The sequence below is a fragment of the Falco cherrug genome, chromosome 3, assembly GCF_023634085.1.
Source record: "Falco cherrug isolate bFalChe1 chromosome 3, bFalChe1.pri, whole genome shotgun sequence".
NCBI classification, from domain to species: Eukaryota; Metazoa; Chordata; class Aves; order Falconiformes; family Falconidae; genus Falco; species Falco cherrug.
This window is the reverse complement of record NC_073699.1, coordinates 70,983,233-71,005,918: the sequence shown is the minus strand read 5'-3', so window position 1 is coordinate 71,005,918 and position 22,686 is coordinate 70,983,233. Positions and strand designations below refer to the sequence as shown.

At 38.7% G+C, this 22,686-nt stretch overlaps 1 protein-coding gene across 6 annotated transcripts in view; it reads right to left on the bottom strand.

Annotated features, from left to right (window-relative positions):
- The window catches only part of CARMIL1 (capping protein regulator and myosin 1 linker 1), a 238,805-nt gene that overhangs the window by 132,601 nt on the left and 83,518 nt on the right, over positions 1-22,686 (bottom strand). For all 6 annotated transcript variants that reach the window (XM_055704622.1, XM_055704623.1, XM_055704624.1 and 3 more), the window contains 8 exons: positions 21,629-21,688; positions 19,290-19,411; positions 17,197-17,294; positions 16,780-16,850; positions 16,572-16,645; positions 11,343-11,418; positions 8,161-8,249; positions 3,261-3,355 (listed from right to left, as the gene is read on the bottom strand). In XM_055704622.1, coding sequence (XP_055560597.1) covers positions 3,261-3,355; positions 8,161-8,249; positions 11,343-11,418; positions 16,572-16,645; positions 16,780-16,850; positions 17,197-17,294; positions 19,290-19,411; positions 21,629-21,688 — 685 coding nt within the window. The remainder of the gene's footprint in view (positions 1-3,260; positions 3,356-8,160; positions 8,250-11,342; positions 11,419-16,571; positions 16,646-16,779; positions 16,851-17,196; positions 17,295-19,289; positions 19,412-21,628; positions 21,689-22,686) is intronic.

Sequence of the window (22,686 nt, the reverse complement as noted above, 5' to 3'; positions counted from 1 at the left end):
CTAGTATGTCACATGTTTCTCTGTTTTTTATCACATATTTTTTATCACATATATTTATATGTTTACTCTGCTTTTATCACATTTTACCTATCACTGATAATGAAAGAGCAGCTGCCTTGCGGATATTGTAAGGGTTTTTTAAATGGTCTCTTAAAAGCATGCTGTGTATGCTGGTGATAGCTGCAATGTCCACACAGCTCAAAACAACATACTGTATTTTATTTATATTGCCAAAATATTAGACCCATGATGCCTTGGCATCATTTATTCTAAAGCACAATGGTAACTGGGTGTCTAACGAACTTTCAGCAAGAATGAAGCAAGTCATATTAATAGGATTTTCTCTCATAGCTCTACTATTTTAAAAAAATAAATATCTTTTTAGCTCCTCTGAAGGACGCTCAATCTATCTTAAGCTGGCCTCAGAATTTATATTCTGCAGCTGATTGTCCACATTTGTTAAGCTGATTTAGTCACAATATATACTTTTAAAATCAAAGTAGAGTTATGCTGGCAAGAGGTAAAAAAGAACTACAATCAGAATCATTAAGGATATCACAAATGTAATTTTTGTTGTGAAGCATTTTAAGTAAGATGTGCAACAAATAATTTTACCTCTCCATCTTTGTATTTAGCTAATAATCTGCAGACCACTTATCACTCTAGCCAAGCTGAATAATTTTCACATTCTAGCAGCACTAGGGGTTAAGGATGCACCCAATTATAAGATACAGGAATCAGGTGCAGACAAGAAAAAGTGCTTCTGGTCACTCTGGCTCTTGAGCACTCTTTAAGCCACCCATTTTTGCTAACCTCATAACAGGGGTGAGAGCTCTAATGGCAGAAGTAGTGTTAACTGCATCCAGGCACACAGCTCCAAATTTGCATATTTCTAGGCTTCAGTATGTTTGTTTTGCATTATTTTTAACAAAATAGGAGATTAAATTCTGATCCTATTAGAGCCAAAAGCAAAGCTCCCATCGCTTTAGCATAGCTAGATTTTAAATCCAAGATTGACAATAAACTTTCCAGGTATAGCCTCACAAATACTGACAGTACTATAAAGCAAAGCCAATCACAAAATAAGAGGCTGGTCTCAGTGTAATTCATTTCATATGAACACTGCTTTGTATTTGAACTGAAGTCAGGTCCTATGCCTTAGTTAAACTAAGTACACTTCCCATGTTATTGGAATACACAGTTGCATTAATGTAATAATACATCTTTACTTATTGGTACGCAATAATATAAAATAGCTTAGGGTGGGGTTTTGGTCAAACAAGGCACAATGATATGGTTTTCCCCATAATTCACACAACTATATTGTTTCCCTTATGACTGCAAAATAACCTGGTTGAACTTCCAGTTCCTGCAGGTGATTTCAAGAGATACTTTCCAAAATCCATATGGTTTTACATGAATCGCCATTATGCCAGCTTTTATTTGTGAAATGCTTGCTGCCCCTTCTAATAAAGTCAAATCTACCTTGCACTCAGTGGACATCAGATCACAGGACATGTAAATCTTTCTTAAACTGAAAAGCTGCAATATTTGCACATTGCAATTATAGCTAATTTCTCTTTTAGAAAAGAAAAAGACACATATACTCCTATAACTTCTCTAATTCTCTAATGAAAAGGTCAAATCTTAATTGCATGTGTGACAGGAGAGACCGAGATAACGAAAAAGTCCTACTAATTTCTCCAAGTTGTAGTTTCTGCATCTCATTTGTATCTTGTATGTGGATACTGCAGAATGGGTCTAATCTATAGGTTTGTTGCAAAAAAAGTGCCCACATTGATACGTTCAAGGGTTTTTTTCAATTAAAAAAAAATCCCCTGCACTTTAGAGTATCTACCAAATATCTGGTCATTTGTTTTGCTTTCAGGGAAAAAATTAGTTCCTTTTGAAAAAGCCTTTTGTATAACACAATCTAAATATGCTTCTTCAAAAGTAGAATCACCAAGTAACAGCCTTTCTCCAGCTTACAACAGAAATTTTTGCAAAATGCAGTTAGGCCTACGGCACATTGTAGTATCTTGTTCTTCAGCAAAACCTAAGCTTTCATGTGCTGTGGATTCTTAAGGATGGCAAGCAGTAATCAGCAGGCAAGAGGTAATCAGAAGAATTGTAGCGATTCATGTGAACAATTTTAAATAAAAAACTACTCTGAAAAACAAAAATATTTTCATACTTGTATCTAGTCCAAAGGAAAAGACATAGAAAAAGAGGAAAGGAAAAAAAAAAAACCACCTTCCCATCTTCTTTTCCCCTCGCTGAGGAGAGACGCCTACAAAACTCTGACTTAACACCATTCTGAGTCAGTTAGGCTGTAAACAAAACGAACAGTGTTTCCATTTTGAAACATGACAGCAAAGATACTGGAAAATTTCCCCAAAACAAAGCAAATAATACAAGCAAAGGTTCACTGTATAAAATTCTTATTTTTCTTCTGGCCACACAGAAGCACAAGATAGTCTGATGCCAGAACACTGTGTGCCTGGAATGCATTAAGTGGAGCAAATGGAAATCTCACATGGGCAGCGCCGAAGGGTCAACTCCAGACTGAAAGAATGTAACCTTATTTTAAAAATAAATGCCTCTTGGGTGAAAAGAGAGTAGACAAGGGAGGGGAATGACTTGATATGTACTGAAATTATGCCTAGCGGTGCCTAGCCTGAGAAAAGCTGAGCTGTTCAGCTTGATTTTCCATCTTGTGGAGTCAACAGCACTTTGCTCCATAAAGGATGCCAGTTATGCCAGTACTACTGAACATCGCCAAGTGCTGGCAACACAATGGACTAGCACAAAGCTGAAAAAAGGAATCGTTTCAATACTGAATATAAATATAGAATTATGACTGAAATAAAAACACAAAGCCATCAGGAAAATCTAAAAGCTCCCTCATGCTTCATCTTTCAACTGATTACACTGCCTTTAAAAATGCACACCATTCTATTTACCCACTAGTCCTAAATAGTCACTGTGTTCTACCTTCCTCTAAAAGAAACCTGTATGAAAATGTAATGAAATGTAAATGAAATCCATGCCTGGTTTAAGACATTTAAATATTTCTCAACAAGCTAATGGATACATATAAACCAAAAAAGAATAGCAATTCTCAGTAATTTGTGAGCAACAGGTATTTACAATAGCATTACACACAGAACAATAACCTATTGTTCAGGCAAAGCTGAATGAAGCAGCAGTAATCCTCCCATCACATGTGTAGAAAGAGGAAAATATAAATGTTACAGTACCTCTGTCTTCAAGTGGATTGCTAGCAAGGTTGATCGTATGGAGTCCTGAGCTGGGATTATGGGCTAGGGCACTGGCTAGTTTCTGTGCAAAATCTCTGGAAGAAAAGAAGAGAGAGGGAGAAAAAAATCCTGTTATTTCCTCTATCAACAGCACATTTGAGGCTTAAAAGCATCAAGGGGATTACCAGTCAGAAGTTGTCTATCCTACTGCAGAGCAGTAGCTGATTCTTCACAGCTCTAAACAAAGCTTATCTGGCTAATTTACTATCTTTCAAAGCAGGTTATTTTATTAATTTAATTATTTATTTTATATATATATCTATAATATGAAAATTTATATGAAAATATTTATTATATTATTTATTTATTCTGTGACCCAAGAGACTGAAAGGCACTCAGTCAAAGCTCAGACTCCTTTTGATACAGGTCTGAAGATGTGAAATTAGAGTTCCACAAATAAGTGAAAACTTGACCACATCTTCCACTTCCTCCATGCCATGCATGAGTAGGATATATGCATCAACTTGCATACCACCACCTCTTTCACTCGCAAGCCAACCCCCACACTTGCAGCAGCTCTCTACCAACAGTCACTGAAACAGATGGGCTTTGCAGTATGTATATCCAGAAGGTCAACAAACCAGGACTATTTCTGACCTTGTAAGACAGCAGGAATAGCGCTCTCAGAGAACAGCAGCACACTGATGAACTGGTCTTTTCTTGCTTCTTTAATAGGAAGCATCAAAGTACATATCTGCTGACCACAGACCTAGCCAACAGGTCTCAAGAGAGACGATGGTGTATCAGTTCTACAACGCTCACAACAGCTGCACCAGGTAGCACAGATAGCTTTGAATTAACTTTAACCAAGCATGGGAGGTAGCTGTAGTAGCATCACCTACCTCTGTTCCAAATCCACTTGAAAGGCAAGGGAATGCAAACCTGTCTCATTTTGCTGCAGCTGGATTACCACCACCCACAGCACTAAATCAAAGCTGTCTTGGGTTTTCCTACACAATCACACTGTCAGACTGATGGAGACATGTTCCTCACATTAAGTCAGAAGGCTACCGGCTTTTACCAGCTCTCCTCAAATCTGCCCTTGTACTTATTGGGAAGCTTTCACATATTAAGAGACTAGCTGTACTGTGTGCTTTTGTTAAAACTGAGACTATAATTTCAATGCTCTTACTTCACCTAAGTTAGACACTGAGGTAGAAACAAAAAATATGCCTTGAGCTTCCTTCTATCTCTGCCCTAAAGTACATCATCTTACCTCCTGTAGCCCAGTGGTGGAGAACTACCAGCTACATTGCTAGAAGAGTGATAATTAACACTGTCCTCTTTCCTCAGGACAGATCCTGTGTACCGTGAAACTATAGATCAGTCTGAGTGCTGAGAACTGCAGTGGAGATAGCATCCTCTTCCACTATCTGGAAAAGAGTGGCAACTGGACAGCAATAGCCTCAATAGCTTTTAGTTATCTGTTGTTACAAGGTGTACTTGAGTACAGAGATGTTCCAGGGAAGTTTAGTTTCCCTTTGAAACCCTGTGCCCTTAAACAGACTCCTGGGGCTAGAACAGGTGCCAGCACTGCAAACTCATGATGATGGGCTGCCTTTAGGAAAAGCGTATTCTTTTCCTAAAAATACAAGCAGCATATGAATACAAACACTCAACAAAAAGAAATTCTGGGCTTGAATCTCTGCCACCTGACAGGCCTCAGGGTATCCTGCTTTGCTACCAGCTGCTGCTGCAGAAGACTACATATCTCCTGTAGATCCTCAGTTACATTTGCCAACACTCTGTGGATACCCTCCAGCATTGCAAATGGTACTAGATGCCTGTGCTTAGGCAACTGACTCAAGCTTCTTATGTCCAGCCAAGAAAAATGAAGGTTCGAGTCAAAAAAACCAAACAAACCCCTTTCTTCATGAGAAGTTTCCTCCTCCTCCTTTATCCCTAACAGATTCTTGTAATTACCGTATTCTGCCTACACCTCCAAGCTTGTTTACAAGCTCTGCTCAGCTTCCACCACCAATACAGGCAGGATTACCAGACCTTTTTGGACAACTGGGGTGTGTCTGAACTACCTAGCAAAGGCACAGTAAATTGACTGCCACCAGAAAGCACTGGATTACTTATGTAGGGCACATGAGGTCCAAGAGTCATGTCATGGAAAAAACTAATACAACTTCCCTACTCATGTTGGGTACTTCCCAACCATGTTGCAGCTCTGCCTTAGGCTTCCCTAACCATGTGCAGCCTCTGCCATAAATGGAGGAACCAGGGCTCTGCTCACTGGGCAACATCACTTCCCCTCCTTTGCCCGCTTTTTGTTTCAAGTCCTAAAATTCACTACTATTTGTGGCTGCACACTTCATGAACAGAGCATGCAATGCAAGTCTGACATTTTCCATAAAGCATCAAACTCACTATGTATACATTGCACAGCTATGCTTGTCTGAATTGAGGACATTCAAGCTTGGAGGTAAAGCCCAAAAAAGACTCAATTTAACTATATGTATGGCAGAGTAAGGATATTTCACCAAGGGTAAGAATACCACAGATCTGGAAATTTGAGACAAACAATTCCAAAAGAACTGTCTAGATAAAAACCCTGTAACAGAAAAAAAAAAAAAAAAAAAAAAAAAAAAAAAAAAAAAAAAGATGTGTATGGGACCAACACTGTTAGATCTAAGAACATTCAGAGCTCAACCAGCAGAGGTGGTTGATGAGATGCAGATGCAGCAGAGATGAAATGTATCACCACTGTCAAAAGGCCCTTCAGGAACCAGCAGCAGGCACCTTTGCTGTTCCCCCTGTCATAGCTGGCCGCTCCCTTTGGAACAAGGCTGCAGAAGATGGTGTGGAAGGTGGTAAGGAAATTCTGCCTGCCAGCTTCCAGAGGCTACGCAAGCTCAACAAATAGGTAATTTTCACCAGCTCCTACAAACAGGCCTTTGCAGACTGAAGAGCCTGCCTTGCAGTTTCATGGAAATGAATATTCTGGTTATCACATATTGTCCCATTCCTCTAAGACACCTGCTGTCCTGAATGATTCTCCTTTCCCTGAAATCTGGGTATCACCTCACCAAAACGTTAATGTTTGCTATATGCACCAAAGCCGTCCAACGTAATCTGGACTGAACCCCTTATGTCTGTTAAAGAAATAGCAACGGGAATAAAATTTTCAGGAACATCTAAACAGGCAGAAATCTGATCAGACAGGGAGTTTCACCTGACATCCTGTTTTCCCCAACAGCAAGTCCACACTTCCCTAGTCCTGGGTCTTTATGACTGCTACTGCACAATAGCTTGCTGTCTCATCAGCTGGGAGGATGACAAGTGTTTATGGGTCCATGGCCCAAACCAAATCACAGAAATGAGTGGCTGGAGGTAGGAAAGAATGGAAACATCTTAAACTGACTCTGCTGCAGGAAGAAAAATGCTCTGGCAGCTCTCAGGTTATTTCTCAAAGCACTGCTCTTGGTAGCTCTTTCTTAACCCTGGTTTGGCATTCTGTCACTGCTCATTAAAAATGACTGGTAAGCTACGTGAAGGAAGATACCCAGTAACAACAGGATTTCCTCCTAGCAAGCAGATATGATAAATGGCAAAACAGACAAATGCATCCTTGACAAAAACAGACAACGCTGATGGGAGCAGATATACACCAAGGCAAAATGCCAAACACTGTGCATGTAGATGGAGACATGAAAACCAAATTCACAGGTTGATTATCTGTCAAGTCCCATTAAAACTGAACCAAGTTAATCCAAATGTGATAAATTAAGGTGAGCGATGTGCAAAGGCAGTCAATGTATCTTTTAATGTTAATTATTATCACTGGGTTTCATGGTGCATATGGCAAGAAAAACGCGATTACAATCAGGGGCTTATGTCTCACTGACAGCTATTAAAGGCAGTGCACTAGGGATCAGAAAGTTTAGCTGTAATTTCAAACTGACCTCAAGTTTCCTCTGTCAATTAGGGTATCTTCTTTTAAAGGTATTCCAATGCAAAACCCATTTTAAAAAGAAGACGACCCAAACAATGGAAGTGGAGACAATATAACGCACACCAAATATTTTTGCTGTGCTCATTTCCCTTCTTTATTTGTAATTCAGTATAGTGTTGTTTCTCCCACCTTTCTACTTATTTTTTTTTATTAACAAAAAAAATTAGTGCTAGAGTTTATCCTACCTATATGGTCTCTGACACTAACGCAAGCTACAAATACTTCCAACTGGGCTAGTTTGTCACTGGAACTTTGCTCCTGTTTCCTGTGAAGGAAAAAAACCCCAAATGCCTAGTAACTACAACTTACCATATTTAAAATATATGCAAGGATTAAATTGCATGGCTTACCTTTATGTACCTTTTTTTTAAGGCTATGGCAAGGCATTAAACTTAACTATCTACTTTTAGCTTCTTTTAAAAAGTTGCTAATGTAGAAGTCCACAGTAAGATAAAAAGAGCTTGCTTGGTAAAGAAACAATAATCTCTTACGCAATATGGAATAATACGCTTTCTTAAAACCTCAAACACTGTTTTTTAAATGATAAAAAGGTGCCCATACTTCTATTGGCAATCATATCTGGAGAGGAATGGTGTGTGCTGACTTAGGGTTTATGCTTTCATCCAATCCATTTTGTTCCACTTAACCCAAATCTCCAGGCAGAATCTTAAAAAAAACCATCAGTTTAAAGGGATTTCTTGGACATAAGGAACCTCTGGAAAACCTGATTAAAAGCTTGTGACTACAGGCTCCTCAGAACAAGGTAAACATCGAGCACAAGCTTTTTTAATGCTAATTCTGACTAACACGCTTCCCTTTTACTGGGAGTAAGCAGTAACTAATGCGACATTTCAAAGACGTTTCAAAGGAATTACTTACGTTCTAAGCCCAGCATTCTCTAGCACCAGTTCTTCCAACCGACTGGACCTACTCACCACTCGCAGTATCTGCTCACAGACATCAGTGGACTGCCACAGAAAAACAGAACAGAGTTAAAGAACACAAACATGGAACAGATAGTTATTCAGTTATAAGCTGTACATCACAATGGGATCCACTACCAGCTACTTGTCATACATAAATAGTAAGCAAAAATACCAGAAACATCCAAGAGAGAATTAGGTTGCAACAGAGGGCTTCTGGAAAAGACTCAGAGAAGCAAGAAGCAGACTAAAAGCCAGCCATTTATGAATCAGAACACCTAATCCTAGGGAGCAGAATTTTTTTATAATGATAGTAAAAAACCCAAACCCTGTGATTCAGAAAAAATGCTAACTTGACTTTTAAAGAAATCTTGTTCATATGCCACTTCAGAAAAAAGCGGCAACTAGTGCAAAGGAGACTAAAGCCTGACCAGGAATGACAACAAAACACAAAGACAGACATTGTATAGCAGACAAAAATACCCCAAAAAAACTCAAGAGCAAAAGCACTCTAGCTACAGGTCCTCCAAACACTGCTAAGGACCAGTGCTTAAGGGCCAGTGTATTTCAGTAGGAATTCTCCCAACCTGCATAGCAGTAAATCCCATCTCATAATCTTACTGTTGTTGAAATTTGCACAGACATTTGGAAGTACCATGAATGAAACATGATAACAAAACAAGTTTGTTTGCTATGCCGATTCAAACAGATACATAAAACCTTAATGATTTAAAAGCCATAGAGTGAACTCTGTACCTCATCACCTTTTATTAAAACTTTTTATTTTGCTTCTGGATTTGTCTTTTGTTTTTTCACAGTTCACACTAACCAACACTCATGTGATGTCTAAAGCTGAATTTCAGTCATGATCATGAAGTGGTGAAACTATTGTGTTGCCTACCTTTAAAAAAAACACAACATTCATACCTGGGACATCTGTGTCTCTAATGACAATCTGACATTCTCTAGTTTGGTTGGGTTTGTGTTTAGTTGTTTGTTGGTGGGATTTTTTTTTTTTACTTTTAAACTGACTGAATCTCCTAAAAAGAAAGAGGAAAAAAAAACCCCACACCAACGCACATATAAAATCTTACTAAACCTATACACGGTAAAGTGACAATTTTTCTGAAGACTGTCAAGTCAGCCATCTTCCCAGTTCTATCTTTGCCTTCCATATTGTAATAATTCAGAATATTATTATAATGCTTCTACAGCAGTGTGATTGCAAGTGGAAAGTTTCACGCATGTACTATAAAAACACGATGGATACCGTCTATCAAACACAGTGCCAGAGCAGACTCATGAAGCACAAAGTGTTCAATGGCCTCTGGCTATGTCTGACCTCATACTGACCCTCAGCAGTGTTCCTATGGCATGGATTTACTGTCCAACAATTTATGATTTCCTGGTGGTTTTGACTGAAAATAGAATGTGTGGAAGATGAAGATTTTTTTTTTTTTTTTCCTTTAAGGAACTGATGCATTTTCAAGATTGACAAACTTCATTTGTTTTCCACACGAAGTTGCTAAGAATGCAAAAAAAACTTTCACATAAAAATATCTGATAGATAATACAGCCAGTTCTTGTTCTAAACAAACTACATTGGCCAGTCTTCTAACTAAGCAAACTATCTCATTTCATTGAACCAGAAATTGATTAACTGCATTGTACCTTTTAATAATACTGATTTTAACAGTGAACTACAACAGGATTAAAAATACTGCCAGTTTCATTCCATGCATAATTTCAAGTAAGATGTCCTAGCAAGAAAGAAAAGTTTTTTGTCTACTCTTCTGCCAAGAATTACATAAGCTAGCTTCTACTGAATTTTCATGGAGAACAATAGCTTCAGAATGCAATGAGAGCATTTTGAGATCAATAAAACTGCATCAATTTAAACAAGATCAGACTCAACCTTCATTTTAAGGACAAAAGCTTCTGGAAGCAAGTGTAAAAGCAACTTCTCAAACAACTAACTCTACTTGTGACTATAAACTTCCAAGGTTAGAATAAATAGTATATTTTGATATATTTTTAGTGTCACCTAACTACTTATTTTCTTGGCCCTTTCTTCAGTAGTCCAACTTGTTTAGATTTGCGCCCTTTTTGCTTTTCAGGAAGAAAATTGATACAGAAGAACATCTATGTCACACATCACTACATGCTTATTTACTACACAGGGTTAGCTTCAGACCACTGGGAGAAAAAAAATCCATCAAGTTGCAATGGAAATAACAAAGAAAAACCTGCTTTATAAGTGAGGAAAAAAAAACACCATAATCCTGGTATTTTCATTCCACCTCCAAAAAGCATCTGAGATTTCTGACTGCTTTAAACTTAGTTTCCTATTTAGTCACTCAATATTGTCTGGGGGAGCTAGCAACACTTAATTAAGTAGTTTTATAGGCTACTGTTATTCATAGAATCATTTAGGTTGGAGAAGACCTTTGATATCATCAAGTCCAACCATAAACCTAACACTGCCAAGTCCATCACTAAAACATGACTCTAAGCATGACATCTACATCTATTTTAAATATCTTCAGTGATGGTGATATTCCACCACTTCCCTGGGCAGCCTGTTCTAATGCTAGACCACCCTTTCAGTGAAGAAATTTTTCCTAATACCCAGTCTAAACCTGATGTAGCTTGAAGCCATTTCCTCTTGCCTTGTCACTAGTTATCTGGGAGAAGAGACCAACCCCCACCTGCCTACACCCTCCCTTCTGGTAGCTGTAGAGAGCAACAAGGTCTCCCTTGAGTCTCCTCCAGACTAAACCACCCCAGTTCCCTGAGCTGTTCATCATAAGATTTGTTCTCTAGACCCTTCAGCAGCTTTGTTGCCCTTCTCTGGACATGCTCATCAAAATTTAGTTGTTTGTTGCTATTGCCCAACAAAATTTTCAAAATTTATTTGCTTGAAACTCTGACAAGACCTGACTCTCGGCAGTGTTTCTATGGCACAAATTAACTATCCAACAGTTTATATTTTCCTTATATGGTTAAGGGGGAAAAAATTTCAATAGATTACCAAGTTGTACTTGCCTAAAAAAGTTCACCTTGGAAAATGTAATAGCATCCTCTAAAACACAGCACAGCCTGGTAGGAGCAGGTATACTATTTCAATGTATTACTTACTAATTTCAGATCCTTGGAGGACAGCTTTGTAAACCACTGATTATACTCCAGAGCAGCAACTATAGGTATTAAGTCTCTAGAAAAAGAAAAACACTTTTACACACATTTCATATAACTGTCAGCTTTGGTCATTTGAAACAATCTCTTAAGTGTTCTTCCATATCTAATTGTCCATGCTTTTGCAATGCTAATTGCCTATAATCCTCATTACAGAAAGCTCTGCATTCTGAAAAATAAGTTATCACTAGCAGCTGTGTGTCTTTCTTGTATTTTAATACAAATTTTTGACTGGCCAACTGACATCCATTGTAGCATGAATTTTTAAATCAGGAATTTGTCTGGGCTGCCATTCTTACTTTTAGCATTACTTTTTCTTCAGCCTGTGACATATTTAAGCTTCTTAATCACCTCTAATTATAATTTACTATGACACTAAAAAGCTTTTTGGCAGTCTGATGATTTAATATAATTCCATGACTGAACGCTTCTAGGGAACACCTCCTTGTCTCATCTCTATAGTTTAATTCCCTCAGGATGCAGGAGACCTGCAAAAGGATAATGTGACTCTCAGCACAAAACCTCCTTAATTGTAAAAGGGATTTAACAAATAAAATTCTAAATTATTCCTGTTTTCTTCATCACAAGCCTCTTAATGTGATCTGCTCACTCTCTGTTCAGTTTCTCCAATAACAGACATTGATAAATGTCATGTCCATACACTAACCCCCAGCAGAATCATCCGTCAAGCACTAGCACACTATTTAGCAGCGCAGCACTTGGATCATTCCAATGTAACACATTAATATATATAATAATAATATAAATACGTATATACACCTACATTAGGACTTAACAGCTACTTAGAAAGCCCTTGTCTCTACAGTGAAACAAAAAGGTGTAATATACATGAACTTATCAGGCCAGCAAAACAGTGTCACCCAGCCTCAGCTTTTGCAGGAAGAAATTTAAAAGCATTGGCTTTTATAGGAGAAATTTAAAAGCATTGGCTTTTATAAGCTGATGTCCCTGTCCCCCCCCCATCATCATCCCCCGCCCCAGCTTTTCATTCAGGACATATGCAGGTAGGCACAGATCTACATGAAACATGCAGTACTCTTCTCCCATCTTCCTTCTTACCCGCCTTCTGTGTTTCTCTAAGAACATTCAGACACTTCAGAGTGGTTGATAAACACATAGGAAAGCCAGGAGACAAGGCAACATGGTATGGACAAGCCTTCAGCAGGCTATACTGGGAGCTGCAGTTGCTAGATTTGGAAGCACAAGCCCATCACTAAGGTAACGGTACGAAGGTGCATCAAAAGACTGTAGCCCACCAACTGCGACACCCATGCAAACAGAGCATTTTCACACTCCTGCAGAGGAACTAGTGTGTGGTGCCCTTCAGTGATTAAGCCTGTTTTCCATCTTGTTCACAGCACACATCAAGTCTCGTGGTGAATTCATTTCCACTGGCACGGCAATCAGCTTCATGAAGCATATAGATCTATTTCTGTCCACCTCATTGTGTTTGCTCCTACACACAGACACTTTATCTCCATGTAAAGCAGTAACTGACTAGTGAAATATTAGTGGGGAGGAAAAACAGCAACCTGGAGCTGTTTTCTCTTTAGGCTGGGCAGGCAGGAACTTTCCTATGGAGTAAGGAATGTTCACACACAGAAGTTTGTTCCTCCTCTGCCTTCCCCTGGCGCGATCAGTAAAAAGGTAATGACTGAGCAGCTTTGATGGCCCTCTTGCCAGTGCCTTTGCCTTGGAAGTATAATGAACATAATTTTTCAGGTGTAATTTTGCTTTATCCACTCAGTGGTAATTAGCTAGCCACAGCTGGTGGTGAACGCTGCAAGGCAAACGTTGGACAGGCTGACAGTATCACCATCACACTGGTAGAACAGAGCTGTTCATCCTGTGGACCACCAGCCCCAGAAGAGGCAGGAGGCACCAGCAGCAGCTGTATTTCAGCCATTAGCAGCAGCCCAGTTCCTCCAAAGGATCAGAGGGACAATGATTAGGGATGGCTAGCTGCAAGTGTTTACACTACCAGAGAGCTGGTAAACCAGCTCGGAGGGCTGTCAAGAGCTCAGTAACTTCTGGGCAGGAGAGTGGCTGCAGGCAGAACTTGCCTGAGGCCATCCTCTTCTCGCCTTCCCTCCCCAGGCCTGGGAGGGAAACAGCTGGAGGACAGCGGGTGCTCAGCGTGGGTGGGGAAACCATCACACTTCCAAGAAGTTAAAGGAACGTTGCTGCAGCAGGACAGGAGTATTTTAAAACAGATCAACCCAGCTGATTTGCATATCCTCATCTTTAAATAGTTTAGTCTTCTGCAGTATCCAAGAGGCCCGTTTGCTCAAACCCGAGACGAGCACAGACATTGGCGCCCATCAGTAACACCAACTGCTAACCGCCCCCTGCACCCCACCTGCCTGAACAGTGGCACACCTGCCTCTACCGCAGGAGCCTTACTGTATAGAAACTCTGCTTTATCAGATTCTACCATCCAATTTTAAGAAGAAACTATATAATTTAGTCTTTTTTTTTTTCATTTTGTTCAGATTTTTGAGAGTGCTCCTGACCAGTGAGGGTCCTTTAGGAATTTACCTCTACCTCCTTCTCTTGCATTTGTCACTGAGTTTTCCTTTCTAAAATTATATACTGCTTTATTCACTTTATTCTATTAAATTCTAGATGTAGTACCATGAATTATCTGAATTCTTTTACAGTACAGTATGGAACAACACAAACGACCATTTCCAAAAGCAGGGCCTTCTCATAACTTTCCCTCATTGAGTTATACTGAGTTGGTTTGTTTACTAAATTACTATTCAGGAAAAAAAAAAAAATTTACAAAATGCGAGTCTGTGCCATCTTAAAATGAAAACAGATTCTGTTCTACTGGAATGCAGAAAATTTGTCCAAGCTTCAACAACATTCAAGCTTATCTAATGTCTTCATGTTTTTTCAACATCTCTGTCCTCCACTGTATTTAAGATGGCAAGAAATCTAAACAGCACAAAGCAAAAAAATCTAACCAATCACACTTTGACAATTTTCTGAATTTCCAAATATGCTAAAACATACGCTACACAGATGAAAATCATGCTACTGCATTAAATAAGCCCTGTTCACTTGCAGTCTTTTTTTGTTGTCTTAAACAATTATATGGTTCACAGCACAATATAACTTCAGATAAAACCTCAGAAGTCATGCTCCCATGTGATAAGCCACGCTATGCACTCTAAGTGACAGGCGCTCTGGGAACTTAAATTAATCTATAATTTATGCCATTTTATGCTGACCTCTAACAGAAATGCTTTACTAGGAAAACCACATATTGTTTATTTTTGCAATGCACAGCCCCTGTATCTAGAGAACTGGTATATCCAGCCTACTTTGGTTCAGAGCTTCTCCAGAACATCAAGTGTATCATTTCAGCAATCCCAAAAATTAGGTGGACAAGATATGTAGCAGTCTTTCAAAATCCAAGCATGATGGCATATTGTTAAATTTATAGCATTCTCACTGTGCTAAATATATCACAAAACACTCTCATACAGTCTTCAATTGACTGGGATCTCAGATCCTAATTCATATTTTTAATGACTAACATAAGGCTTTGGCTTCCTAAAAAATTTAGTTTTCTTGAAATTTCAACCCAAAATCTTTTTGTCAGTTCAGTCTAACATGTAGAAACGCTCATCACAAGATGGATTCCACATGTAAATGGCTTCAAAATTGTTTTGAATCTTTGGACTTACACAGTCATGAGACATTTAATAAAGACTTTTATTAACAACACAAATATATGTCCTCAGTGGTGTCAATTTTGTAAGGTATACTGCTACAAAAAGCTTTTGTGAAGCAACAAACCCATTATTCCGTTTTCCAAAAATCAACTCATTTGAACAGGCTGTGATATTCTAAATACTTAAAACACTTCTATCCACTCTTTCCTAGCGAGTAATATTTTTCACTCCCAATAAATTGTTCAAACATTTAATTTCTGTTGAAGCTGAGTATCTGTAAGTCACTTTCTCAAGAATGCCCCATGGTCTTCTCAGCAAAATGTTTAAAGCATCCTTATGTTCTTGTCCCACATTTACTTGTGCTCAACAGTATTCACTTCCTTATCTCCTCTCACCAAGGCTTAACCAAAACCAACCAGTCTTTGGCTACATCTGTCATGCACTAGTTGCAGCCCTGTAGTCTTGTTCAAGTTACACCTGAATTACTCAATGCAGGTACAGCTTAATAACTTTGTCATGCGATTCAGCGCAGATTGTGAAAGTCCATCACAGAAGCTGAGTAAGTATTTGAGTGGAGTTTTTTGAGTTTACATACTAGATAGCTTAAAGCTGCAAAGACTGCAATGACAAAATACTTCTATTTGCCCATCTCCATGTTCAGCCTTCCTGATACAATATTTTAACACTGTACCTCTGACAGATTCTTAATTCTTCCATTGGACTTTCCCAAATAAATAAATCCTTCTCTGTCTTATTTACAGTTTCTTAAGTTGATCATTTTCCTTGTATAATGATGGACTTTAGTTAAGAGTCCCACTTCCTCCTACTTAAATACCTTCAGATTCAACTTTCTTAGAATCCAGTTTTCTCAGCCAGCTAAATTCAGTGAACCAAACACAACACTTAGTTTAGTCTCAGTATCTCATAGTAAAATTATTCTCAGATAATTCCTTTCTGGAAGTACTCATTTTTTACAGGATCTGTTGTAAGTGGAGGAACTACTGGCTGGGATTCAGATGAACAACTTCTACTAACTTTCTAACAACAATAATTTCCTTTACTGCGTACACCATGAGAAAAAGATTCTGCATGAGTAAAGACTGCATAATTTCCTTTTTTGCTTTGCCAACCATATGCAGTTGCATGTTTTCTCTGCTGAATTTGATCTCTTATATCCACCATCACAGGAAAAATATCTATCTGCTAACTATTTGGAGTGCTTCCAATAGCAAAATATATTTATCTTCTCAGGCTCCTCAATGAAATGTGGTCTCTGTGGGGCCTTTTGTGCAAAACCAGCAGCTTTGTGCCGAAAACTAGATCCACTACAGATGGTCGTTTCAGAGGTCTACACATTCAAGTAACAGCTATGGGACCATCCCACTTCAGGAACAGCAGGCCAACCCTATTGCGAGGGGAAACAAGGAAAGTTTGAAAAATGTTAGCGTGATTACTGCATATTGTTTACCTGTGGTCAAGGTGACTGAAGTCTTGCAAATTCAGCTCTCTGGTATCTTGTGTCAGATATATTGTATCAACATCCTGTTAAAAATACATAACAAAATACATCTTTACAGAACCGTTTGGTGTTTTTTTCCCCAAGTGCTATGATTTACCTGTTCTTTCATCATTTGTACAGTTAGCTGACAAGAGCTCAGAACAAGACATGTACTTACCCACTGTACTTCTTCTCTATAGGGAAATCCCAGCCAATCACAAACACAGGCATACATCTGTGAAAAGCCTCCTAAAAACAACCCAAGGGAATATTTAACATAATAGTAAAACAAACAAACATCTAAAAATACTTTAATACTTATACTTAAAGATCCAGTCTTTCAAACTCACTCCCTCTTTCTCTCAGAAGGGCGTCCATTGTACTGTTGAAACAAACTGAGGCTATCCTACCTTTGCCTGGTAGGCTGCAAGAAAGCTTAATATAGTGCCTTCACCTACCAATCAGAAGTCTGCTCCATACTAATTACACCTTACAACTAATTACACCTTTACAAGCTTCTGCCAGAAATAGAATTAAACTTCCTGACGTTGCATTTCCAGGCTTTTTATATTTGAGCCTTTAAATTCATACTTACCACAAGGTCCAAGTTCTGCCACTGTCTGACTGTCCCACAGGGCCTGGAGATTAGCCAGTCTTTCTGAAGGCTCCATAGTTACTTTTTTCAGAATCCTCCTAGAGGCAAAGGGAGAAAAAAAAAAAAAGAAATCATTCATGATTTTGAAAGTATTTTTAAACTCATAATTCATCTTTATTTCAGGTATGATTTTAAATGAGTACATAGAAGAATACAACTTTAATATTAATCTTTAATACAATTAACTTCTCTACCTAAAAGTCACACATGTCATGATGCAGCCCAGTAGCAGTAACGTTTATTTTTCTTTCTAATGATTAACCCTATAACTACTGGAGCAACTCAGCCAGTCTGTGGACAAGATCACTGAAGCCAAGGAGACTTGTGGCCCTCATCTAACACAAGGACATCCAAAATAGGGAGAGATATGCTATTATTGGTTACCCTGAAACCACTGCTGTTTATACATTGCTTTTATGCAGTAAAAGCACTATGGTGCAAAGAGCCACAGAGCATGCCGAGTAGCTACATGAGACCTCTAGGCTGTACTCTAGACACCCAGCTCCAGTCTGTAATTTGATAGTTTTCTTCCTCCCCCAGAAAGAAACACAATCCCTTCCTGCCCTTAAAGAAATGAAATCATCTGTTCTTCTGAATGACAAGACTGCTTCATAATCTGCAGAATTCCATAAAACAGCACAGAAGAATTAATAAGAGATATTAACAGGAGAAACTTCTTCCCCCCCTTCTTGCCTATTCTGGTCACATCATCCACACAAATCCCTAATATCTTCATTTTGGAGAGCTGTGCTATCTGATAAAAGAGCAAGATTTCTTTTCTGGGAAGCAAGGACTCCATACCGCTACCAAAAATGCTCCAGCAACGTTCTCAAGAAAGCCCAGAGAAAAAAATGTATAGAGCTCAAGGCCTTCACAGACACCCAAGAAGAACATGCAAGAGCCTTGCAACCCTCTTCACTCTACTCTTTCTGCCTGCATTTCTCATACCATTACTGATGTTTTATGTCAAATCTGCTCATAAATATTCACTTGTATGCATGCTTTTTGAAGGAAGAGCTCAATCTCCATTAAAGGCAGTTAGTAATACTGCCACAGAGTAAAACTGAGAGTAAAAATAAAAAAAGAAACTGCCACCCAGCGTTTATGAACGTATTTCCTACTCCACCTACACGAAAGGTGAATAATGAAGACTTGTACCCAAAATAAACCATACAAATTTAGGCTGACAATTCATATCTAATGTCTGTTATGAAAGTTCACTTATAAAAATCAACATGTCCAGGAAAACTCTTTTGCACAGTCCATTTTCTCTAATGTTGCTGAAAAACCAGGAGCTGAAAAGCACAATAGTAGAGCTGCCTGATCCGATCGAGAGTAATGAAGATGAGGCAAGGACAGAGAGAAGAAAGAAAATAAAATGAAGAAAAACTACTCAGAGGCACAAATACAAGAGAAAACCAAAAGGCAGGAACAATGAATAAAGAAGCAGCGCAATAAAGCTAGAAAGGGAGACACATGACCCAAGGAGCCATTTAAACCATGGGAAGTATATAACAAGACAGCCCAGAGCTCAGTTTTGAAGAACAAGACTCCCAAGCATGTGCATCATTTCACAAACGCTGAAAGTGAACACAACTTTTCCCTTCTCTCCCAACTCAGATTTTACTTCAGGATGGGGTGTGGGGGTGTGTGTGTGGTGAGTAATGGGACAGGACACAGAACAAAACAAAACAAAAAAGGAGTAAATAACAATAAACCCCAGAACCTAATCTATATTTTAAGTTGGAAAGGCAACAAGGCAAAATTAAAAGTTAATACTCCAAATGCCTGCATCGCCCTTCAAAACAAAAGATTCTTGCAACCCTACAGACCACGCATAGTCTACCTGTCCTCTGCCCTGCCTCCTGGTTCTGCCATACACCTGGACAAGCTCAGTGCTTGCCTCAAAGCGTTTCTCATATCCTCAGTGCATTTCTGAGGTCAGGGTGGGGAGACAAGTGGACAAGAAGTGGTAGCTTGTCACCATTTCTGCACAATCTATTCCCATTAGAGGTGCCCTAAAAGACACTTACACTGGTGAGAGTCCAGGGAATATCTTCCTGAGGCAGGTCCCAATGTGCGCCAGCACCTCGTTCACATCCTCCGAGGACGCCATCTTCATGGAGATGCTGCATTTCTCAGTTTCCATAATTAACTATAAATAAGATGGCATGAGGGCAAGAACTGGGTATCATATAATTCATGTCCATTTAAAAAGGAGAGCACACTGAATGCCAGCTGAATGCTTTGCATGCTGGTAGGATTCTGTTATTCTTTAAGACATGACACAGCAATGCTCCCAAGTAAAGTTTTTGAAAGTTGTTCTTGAATATAGAAGACCCCCGTACTCAAACTTTGCTTTTCCTAATGGTGCCCTGCTTCCCACAGGAATAAAATTTTCAAAGGATCCTGACCTCAGCTGACGCTTTGAAAACCAAGAACTTTTCACAGCATTGTCCTCTTTTGAAACACGTCCCAGAACACCAAGAGAAGTGAGCGCAGTCTGACAGGAAACTATTGAACAAGCAGGGCCTGCTTCCTCCAGCAAAAAGTAAAAGTCTTTAATGGCTCTGATCCTCTAGAAAAGCTCTAATGCTTTGATCTATAACATTTAAGAAAATGTTACATTAATATTTTGTCTCAGTTCAGATGAAGCAGCAACTCGGCTAACATATCTGTCCTGCTGTCTGGTAGATATGGGCTTCAGTGAGGGGGGGGGGAAATAAAGCCTTTTGCAACCCATCTCTGTTTACATATTGAATGTTCAGAAACAAACCAGATTACAGTATGACTGACAGATCAGGTCTGCTGCTGCTTTTGGCTGCACCACAGTAAGCAATGTATTCTCCAGTGTGAATATTTAGCACAGCCCAAGTCATGAACTCTTTTAGATGAGGAGCTGTGCATACACAGTAAAAAGGTAGTATTAGGAATAAATAAGAAGCACAGACAGATAGTAAAAGAGGGGACACTGCATAGTATCCTACAGAAGATAATTTTTTTATTGAAACTGGTTCCCAGTTCATGTCTAGGGTTATCATCAGGATAATCCTCAAAGAGGTTGTATTATCGCAAAAGCACACCGGGAGTCTTCACACCTTTTCCCACCAATTCAACTCCTTTCTGAACCTGTTGCCGTGATGAACAAGTGGGCAAGTTACTACTGGTTTTCATCACCATCGATATTAACATTTCCCTACGTAACTCTGTCCATTTGTTCACTTATCTTACAGCGGGAAGCTCTTCACAGCTTTCTGCCAGATGCCTAGCACAAGACTACGTCCTTCAGGTATCACAGATTTAACACTGTTTGCAGGAAAATTGCAACAATACCATTTGCCCCATAAGCAATAATCCAGGATTCTGCCTGCCTTCAGCTGTAAGCCTTACACATTTAAAACACAAATGAATGTGAACATGCAAAACCTTAAAAAATATTTTAGAAAAATGGTATGCTAAGTGAGGCTGCTGAAAATCCCTTGTAAGCCCTGCTACAACAGTGATCGTCTATGCCTCCAGGAATAATTAGCATTAACTAAATGGCATTTTAATACCTTAAATAAATAAAGCCACAAAACCACACAGAATTTATTAAATGTTGCCCCATTAAAATAGTAAGCATCTGGACCTACACCCCCGCCCCGCCCCCCCAGGAAGCCTTCAAAAGCCAGATTAAAAAGACGACATGTTAAAAACAATGAGAGATTTTCACAGTTCAAATAAAGTGTCACGCACTCCTATTTTTAAAAACCTCTTTAAAAGCCAAACACACATGAAACACATGAAGACTGATACAATCGAACTGTCAAATCTTGTCAACACGTTCATCTTATGAATTAAAAACTTATTAAAGGCATTCTTCTTTTCAGCACCTTCTCTTTGACATTCACTTTTTTTTGAGCATGTAACTTGCTGTCAAATGTATTTTGCGTGGTGCACAGTAATGGCACCGAGAATAGCTGGAAGCAAACCATTTCTGCCTGCAGTGTAAGCAGTAGCTTTTGGCTTCACCATAAAGGTACACACCACAGAAGCCATTCAGTCTTGTGTGGTGATGATAATACACCAGCCTCCATTGTTTTATCTTCTCTGAGAAAAATACTCACTTACAAGAAAAATGAAAACTTGTACCACATTGAACTAGAAAAAAAAAAAAATCACTTCTTATCATCATCCCACCTGCACAACACATTGCTAAAATTGATTCTTTAAATTCTTATCATTACTAAGATTTGAAAGCAGCATTAATGTAAGCATGCAAATGTCAGTGTGCTCACTGCATGGGGACACCTGCATATTAGAGTATTACCTCCTTGACTGGAACAGATTTAGCAATGAGTAAACATGTATCTTTTATCTAGAATACACTTACCTGCCCCGGTTTATTGGAAGTTACTCCTTGGATTTCCAAGTAGCTGAAAGTTAGTTCTAACTGTAGATAAAAAAGAAAACGCCACATTAGTGCAATCTTCTTATTTTAAAGAGTACTTACGCTTTTCAATAAGGTTAAGAAAACCTTGAGAAAGGCTACTATTATTATTCTACATCGATTTCTGTAATCAACACTAAGTATTTGTTAGTATCCTATCTGATTGCTTTTTCCAGTAAAAGAACACTTAACATTCACTTGTTACAGGTTCAAATGGTTATTAGAAGTTACAGGAATACCACACGTTGGACCCTTTGCTATAAGCATATAAGCTTATAATAAAGTTTTTAACAAAATTTTACTATAAAAGCATTGTTTATACAACACCCTACTGATACGTACTCTTGTGACTGAATAACCATTAATTACAATATTTACAGCATCACAATTATTCTTTCATCAGTTACACTGATCACAGATGTGAAAAATTTTACTGCACAGAAGCTGAAGGGACATGCACACACAAACTTTTATAGATACATATATAAATAAAAATACCATATATAAATAGACATATAGATATATAAATGCTTGAGACTACTTTAGCACGTCTGTAAGTATGAGAGGAAGTCATACATTTGTTTGCCTGAGTGGGTTATCTGGACAATGGGATAGGCAGGGAAGAAGGGTGAATATACTGAACTCAAATGGAAACTTAGAAGAAGGCAGGGAAGTCCTCTTCTCCAAGGACAAATCTAGAGCTACAGGGAGTGTGCTAAGATCTGAATTCACGGCTACGGAGACAAATGATTTGACATGTGAGTATGCAGAAAGAAACAAACCTCCTTGACTGAATCATAACTACAGGGCAAGAAATTAGCACCGTCATTTCCTTTTACTTATCATTAAAACCATTGTAACTGAGCAGCCTGTTGGAATTGCAGTTTCCTGTACTTTATCTTATCCTAGGTTCACAGTCAGGTGCTCCCAGGCTAACTGGCAAACACCATAATACTCTATTTCTGTATTTGTGGTAATTTTTTTAAAAGACAACCCTGAAC